Source organism: Arachis ipaensis, chromosome B08, assembly GCF_000816755.2.
Source record: "Arachis ipaensis cultivar K30076 chromosome B08, Araip1.1, whole genome shotgun sequence".
In the NCBI taxonomy this organism is placed as follows: Eukaryota; Viridiplantae; Streptophyta; class Magnoliopsida; order Fabales; family Fabaceae; genus Arachis; species Arachis ipaensis.
The window spans coordinates 105513671-105526174 of NC_029792.2; the positions used below are offsets into that span (position 1 = coordinate 105513671).

General features: G+C 32.7%; 2 protein-coding genes across 2 annotated transcripts; both read right to left on the bottom strand.

The window, feature by feature from the left end:
- On the bottom strand, positions 2411–3253 carry LOC107612352 (protein NETWORKED 1A-like). Its single transcript, XM_021108835.1, has 2 exons — positions 2822–3253; positions 2411–2618 (listed from the first exon to the last, which is right to left on the bottom strand). The coding sequence occupies exons 1-2, from the start codon at positions 3137–3139 to the stop codon at positions 2613–2615; spliced, it is 324 nt and encodes a 107-aa protein (XP_020964494.1). The 5' UTR covers positions 3140–3253; the 3' UTR covers positions 2411–2612.
- On the bottom strand, positions 3273–4586 carry LOC107611372 (serine carboxypeptidase-like 31). Its single transcript, XM_021108296.1, has 5 exons — positions 4233–4586; positions 4066–4075; positions 3776–3961; positions 3500–3703; positions 3273–3403 (listed from the first exon to the last, which is right to left on the bottom strand). Exons 1-5 carry the CDS (start codon positions 4584–4586, stop codon positions 3273–3275), a joined length of 885 nt encoding a protein of 294 aa, XP_020963955.1.

Consider the following 12504-nt stretch of genomic DNA (forward strand, 5'->3'; position numbering starts at 1 on the left):
AGAATATATCTAGAATCTATCTAGAATGTATGGTGTATATAGAAATTGGTGCCTTTTATAGGCATAGAGTTGATAAATAGAGTTGATGGTATGACCGTTGATCATTAAGTCAGAATAATGGTCATTAAATCGGTAATGAAGGTGTCAGTTATAGAATGAATGATAATTAAGGCAGAGTTATAACTCATAATGCACAATAAAGACCGAGTTATAAGGTGACGGATCATAGCCCCCGAGCTTTGTCTGCCGATCATATGATCCAGGCTAAGCTTAGAAAATAAAATGATTTATAACTCGGTTAAAAGATAAGTGAATAATGATATGGTGAGCCCCCAAGCTTAGTTGGGTTATTATGTCGGCACTTATTCAAAAAATAATTGAGTGATAAGAGTCATTCAATCAAGATAGTTGTGTGGGGGAATACTTTTTCGCTTAAGAACAATTTTAGCATTTGATTGTATGTGAACTGAAAAGTTCAGATATAGATATCTATTGACGGAATCGATTGTATGATCCGAGGATATAATGGTTAATTGTCTTCGAAATTTTTTCGGCCCACAACAACTTATTGATAAATTTTTCGCTCAAAGCAATTAGTTATTGAATATTTACAATTTATAGTGAAGGTCTGACATGAATAAGATAAATTGAGAAAATGAATAGGTATAAAGTCGCAACATATATTGAATAATGTATATTGTAAAAGTAAAATAGTTCAAAGTAAAAAAATATACCTTGAAAGTTGATAATTGTAGTGAAGAATACGACATATATGAATGTCATACATGTCAAATGTGAATATCTGAAATTTATTTTATAGGACATGCTTTAATTTGATAATAAAATAATAAGATAACAGTTATTGAATTATACATTTAGTATAATGCTTCTAGCAGTTACAGTATGACGAAGAATATTCCTCGTGCGATAATAGTAAATTTTGAATGTTTGCATGTGTTTTTGCTTAACTTTTTGTATTAAACAAATAGTGACATAAAAGTTAATAGCATAAAATGAATAGTGTAACAGTTATATACAATTGATATACAATTAATTTTTTATGGAATCCAATTTTAAGATTTGAAGTCATCATTACCGTCATTTAATTGTATAAATGAAATCATTAAACAATAAGAATATAATACATAATGAAATAAAAATGCAATTGACATGGTTGTTATATGTTATTATTATATACACTACAAGAAACATCATTAAAATCGACGGCCAAATCGACGGCTAAGCCGTCGATAATATTAAAATTCGACGGCAAAATAGACGGCAGAGTTGGTCGCTATTAAGCTTGTCGATTTTTTAATATTCCAATAAAATCGACGGCTTGCCTAGCCGTCAATAATAATTTAATAAAATCGACGGTCTTTCTGTCTATAATATGAGTTTGAGAATTTTACCTTCTTATTAAAATCAACAACACGGCCGTCGATATTATTATATAAAATCGACGCCATTTTCGTCGATATTTGATTCAATAAAATTGACAAAATTTACGTCTATAATATGCTTAATAAAATCAAAAACTTTGCCGTCGATATTTAATTCAATAAAATCGACACATTTACCGTCGATTTAATTATTTAGATATCGACAAATTCTGTGTCTATATTTTGGCTTTTTTGTCTATTTTAAACTTAAAAAGCGACAACTCTGCCGTCGATTTTAATAGTTATATGTTTTAATTATTTTTTTCTATTTAAAAATAGTAAACAATTAATGCAAATAAACTTTTAAATATAATCATAACTAATAATTATCATATATATAAAAATTTGAAATCAATTTCAATTTTGGAAAAAGATACAGCAAGCCAGTCTCTCAAGAACCGTATGATTGGACAATAATATTTAAATTCCTGTAACTAATAAGCTACATGATGATAATAATCAAAGGAAAACTTTCCTGTTTGAATGTTTCTAATGCAATAGCATATCTAAAACTATTTGGCAACTGAAATAAATAATTATATATTCTTTGAGGAAAGATCAAATGGCTACTTTTGTGAACATGGCGACAAAAAATCCACTAGTTTGCGATGTTAAGGGTCAAATCTCCATGCTTTTTGGTATCCCGCCACTTTTACAAGCCCAATTTCTGGCACCATCTATCTCTGCCAACTCTGGATAGTAAACAATCATTTGTCAAACAACAGAAAAAAAAAAAGAGAAAAAACCTCAACAATATCATATTAGATTATTAGTAATATATGGTTGATACAGTGATACTACACAGTATGAAAACTTCTTTAGGGAATGTAGATGATAACGGTGTAAACGGTTGGAAACAGGCTCTGTAAAAACCTCCAAATCTTCAAGGTTGTCACATATATTCCCAGATTATCCATATGATCAACTAGCATAAGGATAATCGAAATGTCACCACAGACTTACCTGAACTTGTCAATCAAACAAGGTTGAGTGAAACCGAAACAGCAAGTAGAGAATTGCTTCTGTCCAAAATTGATTTTACAAAAGAGTGCAGCAATGGCAGATTGAGAAACTCCTGAACTTATACAATAAAGAGATACAGATTTGGCACTTGCTATGTAATTGTGTGATGCCATTCTGGTTGAAAGCAAAAAGCAAATTGCATAATCCTCACACCTAAAAATAACAGAATTATAAGAAACATTAGTGGGAACAGTGCAAACAAGGAGACAAACCAAATGCTCTAAATTAACAATTTTTCAATTGATGACAGGGACTTTAAGCATTTGAGAGCTAGGAATAGCTATAACATGAACAAATACTATTCATAGAATCTTATTATTCTTCAATCAATTAACTCAATTCAAGTGTTTTTATACCTTTCTGTCCATATCTTCTTTGATCCTTCTTGATTCTTCTTGTTCCATCTTCAGCTCCTCAATAGCTCTGCAGAACTCGGTGTTTAATGTCTCTGATGCCTTTATCCTTTTCTCCATTGCTAACAGTTCTGCTTCTTTCTTCTTAACCAGATTTTCTGAGTTTTCAATTTGATGACTTAAATGGAAACTTGTGTCTTTGGCTTCATGAAACTCTTTGTCTATTCTCTCAATTGACTTGTTCAGATAAACATTCTCTGCTTCTGTCAACTCGAACCTTTTCCTCAACTTGTTAAGCTCCTGCTTAAGATCACAATTCATACTGCTAACATTGCCGAGGCATGATATATTAAAAAGACAAAAAATAGAAACAAAATATATAACAGAGGGGTAAATTGAGAGTGAATAAAGCAAGAAAAGAATTGTTGGCTCCACATAGATGCTCAACAAATAACTAAGATGCAAGAATGAATGAATATATAGAATAAATACCTGCATAACTCTCCCCTGCTATGTAAAAAGTCCTTGTTCTATATGATGGGAACTTGAGGAACCAGTTGTGGAGAAAAGTGTAAGCATCATTAGCTGTTACAAACAAGTTACAAATCAAAGATATGCATGCATGTGTTTGCATGTAACAAATCAAATAGTATTAATTATGTTAAGTTTAAAGTAATGGACCTGTCTTTTGATCACCCAATTGATCATAATCACTACTTGTGTTTGAGTAGGAAAAGCCAACTCCAACAGGAGATTCCAGGAATAAGATGTTGGCTTCTTGGTTCCAAGACAAGTTATTAAATTTGAGTCCCTGCCCATCAGAGTCCACTAAAAATGGACCAATCTCTTGTGTTGCTCCATATCCCACAGAAGAACATCCAGGTCCTGCATGCAACAAATTCAATTAATTAAACACATCATCATGATTTTAATTATATTATGATTATGATTAACTATCTCCATTAAGCCATAGGACCAAAGGCTTATCATCTGGGTTGGTAATGGCCTCAAAGAACCAGTAAAAGAGTGCTCTTCCATTGGTTTCATTGATAGTAACATAGCCAGCATAGTGCTCAAAATCCACAGCAGGCTGGCCAGGTAAGCCTCTCACAACATCACCATTATTATTATTATTATTATCATCTTACAAATGCCTTAACAAATAACAATCACTTGAAAATGGATATATCAGAAAAAATAGAAAGTATAGTAGACTACCTGTGTTCGTTAAGCCCATGAATGATTACCAGAATGCCCCTGAAAGGAATAGAGTAGAAAATAATTAATTCAAATGTGAAACAATGCAATACAACTGCAGGTTGCAGAATACCCCTCTGTTTCAATGATCAAAATTTTCTTTCATATATCTTTGTCTATTACTATAATCCGCAGAAGGTTGAATGGTTAAGAATACTTTTTCCAAATGATTATTATCTCGTAAAGCAAGCAAATCAACAAGAAATGAAGAAGTTGAATGGCTAAGAATACTTTTCCCAATTGAAAAATGAAAATCTCCAGCAACCTTATTAATTTGAAGAGATCCATGAATATTGCATCCTTCACCTTCTTCATCCTTTACCCTCTGAACATACCCTTCTCTTTGACACTGATCAAACAAGTCCAAGTTCTCCGACAACGCCCATTCCTTTTTGTTATACGCTTCTTGAACTTCTTCATAAGAATTACAACAATTGCCATCAGCACCATAACAAGAACCGCAATACTCTTCATCGTACCCTAATCTGCCACCATGTATTTGTAAAGGCATCTGGATTTTTATAAAAATAAACAATGATTTATTTGGTTTGTAATAGAAATAACAACTATTTTCTTTGATAAACAAATTCAAGATTTTATTATTATGATTTTGGTCGAAAAACAAATTCAAGATTATCACAAGAACCACAATACTCTTTCTTTTAAATTTTATTTTATCTAATCACATTGTAAAACTGCGACAAACTAGTTAAGCTGAAGTAATGTAATGAATTGATTATGCTAATTAGGTTTAACAAATACAAATTCAGAATTTCATGATAGGCTGGCGGATTTTCTCAGGCGTCGAAGAAGAAGAAGCTCTGCTCTCTGCCTCTCTATGTGACTGTGATTCCATCTCTGATCTCTATTCTCAGGCGATGGAGGAGAAGAAAAAGCCTCACTCTGAAGTCTGAACTCTGATTCTATGAAGATTTGGGGTTAAATTTTGGGGAAATGAGTGAAATAAAGGACGCGGGAAGCCAAAAGCGGGAGTGATTTTTTTTATGATAAAAATCGACGACTCTATCCGTCGATTTTAGTTAAAATAAAAATCAACATCCCAGTCGTCTATTTTATGTAATAAATCTATACCGTCCATCTAAGTTAGAAAAGAGATCTCTATCGTTTTAAGTTATCGACAGCAAAAAGTGTCGATATTTTAATTATTAAAATAGACAACTTGTCCGTCGATTTTAAAGAAAAAAAAAATTTTAACCACTCTTTTGTCGATAATGTGTCGATAGAATTCAGAGGTTAGAAAGTTACCAAAATAATAGACGACATCATCGTCGATTTTAATATTTTATTTCTGGTTATCTCTTTTTCATTTTATCGATGGCTTTGCTGTCGAAAAATATCAACGGAAAAGTTAACTGTCGATTTTTGGCGTCGATAATTACACTGTTTCTTGTAGTGATAGAATATATATTAAGGTTTGAATATAACTAATAAATCAATAAATATTAGTTACACAAAATATAAATATAAAAGTATGTTGAATAAAATATATAATTTTACTTGTGTAAATAGAGAACTTTGAAAAAGTAAGCAAAATTAATAAGTGAGTTTGTACTCGGATTGATTGAAAACCGAGTTTGTTCTCGGATTGATTGAAAGTCGAGTTTGTTTTCGGATTGGTTCATTGATCGATTATGAGATGTGAAATATCATGATACGTAAAAATGAAGCAATTTAAATGTATAAAGTACATACTTTATAAAAAGTTACGATAGATTAAAATTTGATAAGAGGTATTAAATAAAATCTTAAACAAGATTGTTGAGATTGGTTCAAAAATTTGAATGTAAATCAAATTTTATGAACCTAAGGAGAGTGGGAATTATTTTACTTGTCCCCACAGACGGCGCCAATTGTTCTTGCTGAGTTTGGCCGGTGCATAGCTCGTCCGTCGATGAATGTCTTCAAGCTTCTCGTCGGGATGAGTTATACGTCGGTAAGGAGAGAACAAGGGGGTGGGTACCGGCAAAAGACACTCTAACGCTCAAGTTAGTAAGTGTTTAAGAGGTATATAATAATTCTATGAATATAGAATGTATATAGAATATATCTAAAATCTATCTAGAATGTATGGTGTATATAGAAATTGGTGCCTTTTATAGGCATAGAGTTGATGAATAGAGTTGATGGTATGACCGTTGATCATTAAGTCAGAATAATGGTTATTAAGTCGGTAATGAAGGTGTCAGTTATAGAATGAATGATAATTAAGGCAGAGTTATAACTCATAATGCACAATAAAGACCGAGTTATAAGGTGACGGATCAGGTATGATTTAAATACTTGTAGAATTAATGATTAGTCAATAAGGAATCCATTAATCTTGGTAAAGAGTTTGAGCTTTATGATTATAATGACTGAGATGAATAAAACCTTTGCCAAGGGGATTGAATGAATTAAGAAATGAGTTTTCTAGGTCATTCACAGTTCATTATAATAATGGTAACAAGTTAGAGTTTGACAATTGAACCATACTCTAAGAGTTAACCAAGAGCTAGAAAGATGAAATGAATTATACTTTGTTCTTCTAAGGTTCTTAGTAAAAATATATTACTTCATACTATCGGGTCGTTGAGGAGTGTTGCTAGACGCCAACCTTGATTAGTAAATTTAGTATGACTAATTTACTACCCGCTTAGTATTGAACCTATGGGGTCACACACTAACGAGTGTTCTAATCTTTGCTATAGAATTATTTAATTATTATTTTGATTTGATCAAATAAATAATTATATTAATTCAAATGGAATATTATTATATTTTTTGCTAGCACCAAGAATATAAAAATAGTATGATAATTGAGAATATTAAATGAGATTTGAGAATAATTAGTTATTCTATTTCTAAATTTGGATGAGATCCTAACTAATTCTGTTTCAAATTGAGTTATCATATGATTCATAAATTTGAAGGATTCAAATTTAGAATTTCAAGATATGATTTAAATTTGAATTGAGATTCAAATCTAAAATCAGTAATAAATCTCATACTATATATATGTATGCCAAAAGTAGAAGATGGTGACACAGATGAGTATAAAATATAAGAGTTTTATTCCTTTACCTCTATGCACATAAAAGTATGTGAGCCTAATTCTTGGAGAAGAATTTTATGGTGTGCAAAGAATTGCAAGAGGTTTCTCAATTTAGATCAGATGTCTATTGGTCAAAGAGTTGACAGCAAAAGTTGGTCTCGGTGTGGATACGCATAAAGTATTCGTACAATTGAAGAATAAAGTTTTTACTAAAGCGTGTAAAGGTATTTAGATCTGATCTATATATTATTGGAATAAAGTTTAAGCACAAAATAGATCTTTAAGGATTACTTTCTTTTCTTCTGCTGCGTGTTATGAACACATGTAATCCTTCAGTGGTATTAGAGCTTTGGCTTTTTTGTGTTTAAATGTTTATTTCTATTTTCTTAAAGTTTGTGAATTAATATGATTAATTCAAATTGTTTTTAAGCATGTGATGTATTAATTTCTATTTAGATGGTTTTTTAATAAATTAATAGTTAATTATTTTAATTATTTAATTGTGATTAAATTATCATTCTTTTAATATTAAAATGGTGCATATAGAGATATGACCATTGAACTTACTCACTTTGAGAATTCCTAATGGTTATAATTACCGTATATTTGTCAATAGGATATTTTCAAGATGAACATAGTAATAGAGTTTTTTTTGACCTGCGACTGTCATAGTAATTAACAATGTATTTGTTATACTTTGATTCCGGACACCTAATACTCTAGGGTGCTAGTTGAATGGATATTGGGTATGATTTAAATACTTGTAGAATTAATGATTAGTCAATAAGGAATCCGTCAACTCTCGGTAATGAGTTTGAGCTCTATGATTATAATGACTGAGATGAATAAAACCTTGGCCAAGGGGATTGAATGAATTAAGAAATGAGTTTTCTAGGTCATTCACAGTTCATTATAATAATGGTAACAAGTTAGAGTTTGACAATTGAACCATACTCTAAGGGTTAACTAAGAGCTGAAAAGATGGAATGAATTATACTTTGTTCTTCTAAGGTTCTTAGTAAAAATATATTACTTCATACTATCGGGTCATTGAGGAGTGTTGCTAGACGCCAACCTTAATTAGTAAATTTAGTATGGCTAATTTACTACCCGCTTAGTATTGAACCTATGGGTCACACACTAACGAGTGTTCTAATCTTTACTGTAGAATTATTTAATTATTATTTTGATCTGATCAAATAAAAAATTATATTAATTTATATGGAATATTATTATATTTTTTTGCTAGCACCAAGAATATAAAAATAGTATGATAATTGAGAATATTAAATGAGATTTGAGAATAATTAGTTATTCTATTTCTAAATTTAGATGAGATCCTTACTAATTCTGTTTCAAATTGAGTTATGATATGATTCATAAATTTGAAAGATTCAAATTTAAAATCAGTAACAAATCTCATACTATATATATGTATGCCAAGAGTAGAGGATGGTGACACAGATGAGAATAAAACATAAAAGTTTTATTCCTTTACCTCTATGCACATAAAAGTATGTGAGCCTAATTCTTGGAGAAGAATTTTATGGTGTGCAAAGAGTTGTAAGAGGTTTCTCAATTTAGATCAGATGTCTATTGGTCAAGAAGTTGACAGTAAAGGTTGGTCTCGGTGTGGATACGCATAGAGTCTTCGTACAATCGAAGAATAAAGTTTTTACTAAAGCGTCTAAAGGTATTTAGATCTTATCTATATATTATTAGAATAAAGTTTAAGTACAAAATAGATCTTTAAAGATTACTTTCTTTTCTTCCGCTGCGTGTTATGAACACATGGTAATCCTTCAGTCTTAGCCGTTAACAGTTGGTTAAATAGTTGCTCCATCTAATAGCTATTAATGGTGGATAACTTGAGTCGTGTGGTAGTGTTTTTAGTATCTCTAAAGCTTCTGTCCAGGTAAGTACTGAAAAAGTTACTAGTTACTTGCTATCCATCAAAAAAGGGAGGGAAAAAATGACTTCGAAAGGTCAGTTTCTTATTCTTCTAGCATTTTTTGAATTTTGTTGCAAACATGAAAAAGGTGAAAGAGAAAGTTATGGAAGTAAAGGATGATTTGTATGAATGGGTTCATGCGGACGTCAAATGCCGTGCGTCCCTTTATCAGAATGCCAAATCCTTAGCAGAACTTTGCTTAGTGAGTTGGGTTCGTGAGGGGTGTATTACTTTTGTTGAGCTTCTTCCTTCTAATGGGGAAGACAGGGTTTTTGAGAGAAGAGGTGATTGGGCTTATTTTTATATGTATACATGTGTGCTTTACAAAGCTTAATGTAAGGTTTCCTATCATAGAGTTTGAATGTAAAGTGTTGACATAGTTGAACTGTGCTCATTTGCAACTCCACCAAAATTCTTGGGCTTTTCTTCATGCGCTTGAGTGCTTGATGGATTTTCTCGAAACTCCGCCTTCTCTGGCTATTTTCTTCTCTTTATTTTAGTCTAAAGGAGTTCGTAAGGAGCTTTGGATAAACTTGAGTAGTTATCCTAGTTGTTCGTTGTTTATTTTGTATAATCATTGTTTAAAAATTTCAAGAAAATGTTTGTTAAGGTTCGGTCTTGTGAGTCTAACTATCCATTATTCCTGGATGATGAGCTGGTAGAGAGTTTTCCTTTGTATTCGTGTCCCGAGTCGATGCAGATTTTGGACGCAATGGTTAGGTCTAAGGATGAGAATTTAATGTTGGATTATTTAATTCAACGTTTTTCCGTGGGAAAATTGCTGACAATATCTGATTTGTTAAAATTTGAAATGGATGAAAATGGTTTAAGAAATTATATGGGTAGGCGAAAATTTGTTTTGAATTTTTTACTTATTTTTGGGTGCTCTACCGAGGAGAAATGGTGTTTTATATGTAAATTATGCATGAAAGAGGTCATCCTTTTGTCAGTAAAAAGCCTATAGTTATCGGTGATAATTTCTGTAGGTAACCCATATCTACGGATAATAAATTTCTAAAGAAAAGATTCTACCTTGTCCGATGTTATCTTCGCCAATGGTTGTGTTTCTATCTATTTTGTGAAATAATCGATTGCAACGAGTAACAATTTTAACTGGCCTCTTGGTATAGGAAATGGTCCGAGGATATAAAGCCCCCATTTGTGAAAAGGTCATCTGATCTCTGAGGTGTGCAATTGCTCGGCTGGGTTGTGTATTACCGGCGAGCACTTTTGATAGTTATTGCAACGTTTGACATTTTCAATGCAGTCTGACTTGAGGGAGGGCCAACAATACCCTGCCCGCAAGATTTTTGCAGCTAAGCTCCTTCCTCCTGTATGTGTCCCATAAATTCCTTCATGCATTTATGATATATCTAAGTCGGACTCTTCAGCTCCAATACATTTGAGCAGTAGTCAGGAAAGACCCCTTCTATATAGATCATCGCCGATGAGGGTATAACAGCTTGCCTTTTTCCTGAAGGTTACTAGATTTTTCTCCAAGGATGGGATGATTCCATCCTTTAAGTAACCAATGTATGGTGTTCTCCAATCTTGATCCTGTGACAAACTCAGAACATGCATACAATATATACTTGGCTTTTCTAAAGTTAATTGTGACAGTTTGGATTCTGTATTTGGTATTCTTGAAGTAGCTAATTTAGATAAAATATTGGCCCTATAGTTTTCTTCTCTAGGGACATGTACAATTTGAAAATTTGAAAAATTTGAAATTGACTAATCAAGTTTTTTGCATGATTTAGGTATTATTGTAATAAAGGATCTCGTAACTGAAAAATTCCGTTTACCTCTTGAACGACTAGCAGAGAATCACAATAAACCTTTAGGTGTTGAATACCACTTTCTCTGGCTAGGCATAATCCAGCAAGCAAATTTTCATACTCAGATTGATTATTATCTGCTGGGAATAAATATCTGATTGATTTCTCAGCATGAACTCCAGAGTTGTCTTGGAGAACAATGTCGGCTCCGCTGTCGTCCTCATTTGAGGTGCCATTAATATATAGTTCCCATTCAATGTAGAGCTCATCTGTGGTGGTGAATTTTGCAATAAAGTCGGCGAGCGCTTGGGACTTAAGAGATGTTCAAGCCTGATATGTGATGTGATATTCGGACAACTCGATCGACCATTTGGTAAGCCTTCCTACTAAGTCTGGTCTTGCGAGTCTAGTGCAGACGCTGATTAGTCCGAACTATGATCTCATAGCTTTGGAAGTAATGTTGAAGATGCCTTGCTGTGATTAAAAGAGCATAAGCTAATTTTTCAATTGTCAGGTACCACATTTTCGCGTTCTGTAGCATTTTGCTGACGAAATAGACTGGATTTTACTCCTGACATGTTTCTGTTACAAGGGTAGAGGAAATTGCATAAGTAGATACTGAAAGGTATAAATGTAATGGTTTACGGTGCAATGGTTTGTGTAGTATGGGTGGAGAGGCCAAGATCCTCTTAAACTCGGTAAACGCTTGTTCACATTCATCCAACCATGTGATTTTGTTGGATTTCGTCAAACTGTTAAAGAAGTGGTATGACTTTGTTGCTAATGCTAGTAGGAATCGGGCTAGGCCTGTTAATCTTCCCATTAGTTGTTGTACTTCATTTATTGTCGTTGGTGACCTCATTTGTATTATCACATTGCATTTGTCAGGATTTGCTTCAATTCCTCGGTGAGTTAACATGAACCTAAGGAACTTGCCTTCTTGGACGCCGAAACCACACTTCTTGAGATTTAGACGCATATTGTGTTTTTGTAATTGAGCAAAAACTTCTAAAAGGTTGGATTAGTGAGTTTCTTCATTTTCTGATTTGACTACCATGTCATCGATGTATACTTCTATGTTTCTGCCGATTAGATGGTGAAAAACCTTATCCATCAAGCGTTTGTAAGTTGCATCTGCATTCTTAAGACCAAAGGGCATTACCTTAAAACAAAAATTTCCATGTTCACTTATGAATGTCGTTTTGTCCTCGTTTGAAGGGTGCATTAGTATCTAGTTATAGCCCGAATATGCATTCATGAAGCTTTGGTATAACTAGATACTAATGCACCCCTCAGACAAGGACAAAACGACATTCATAACCGAACATAAAAAATTTTGTTATAAGATAATGCCCTTTGGTCTTAAGAATGCAGGTGCAACTTACCAATGCTTGATGGATAAGGTTTTTCACCACCAAATCGACAGAAACATGGAAATGTATGTCGATGACATGGTAGTCAAATAAGAAAATGAAGAACAAGAAACTTACCAATCAAACCTTCTAGAAGTTTTTGTCAGTTACGAAAACATAATATGCGTCTGAATCCCAAGTGTGCTTTCGGCGTCCAAGGAGGCAAGTTTCTTGGGTTCATGTTAACTCATTGAGGAATTGAAGCAAATCCTGACAAATGCAAAGCGATAATACAA

Coding starts and splice junctions, on each gene's coding strand:
- LOC107612352 (XM_021108835.1), bottom strand. CDS start 3,139: ATGAATTGTGATCTTAAGCAGGAGCTTAACAAGTTGAGGAAAAGGTTC.
- LOC107611372 (XM_021108296.1), bottom strand. CDS start 4,586: ATGCCTTTACAAATACATGGTGGCAGATTAGGGTACGATGAAGAGTAT. Junction 3,704..3,775: donor GGTCCTATGGCTTAATGGAG/ATAGTTAATCAT, acceptor TGTTGCATGCAG/GACCTGGATGTTCTTCTGTG. Junction 3,404..3,499: donor ATTGGGTGATCAAAAGACAG/GTCCATTACTTT, acceptor TGTTTGTAACAG/CTAATGATGCTTACACTTTT.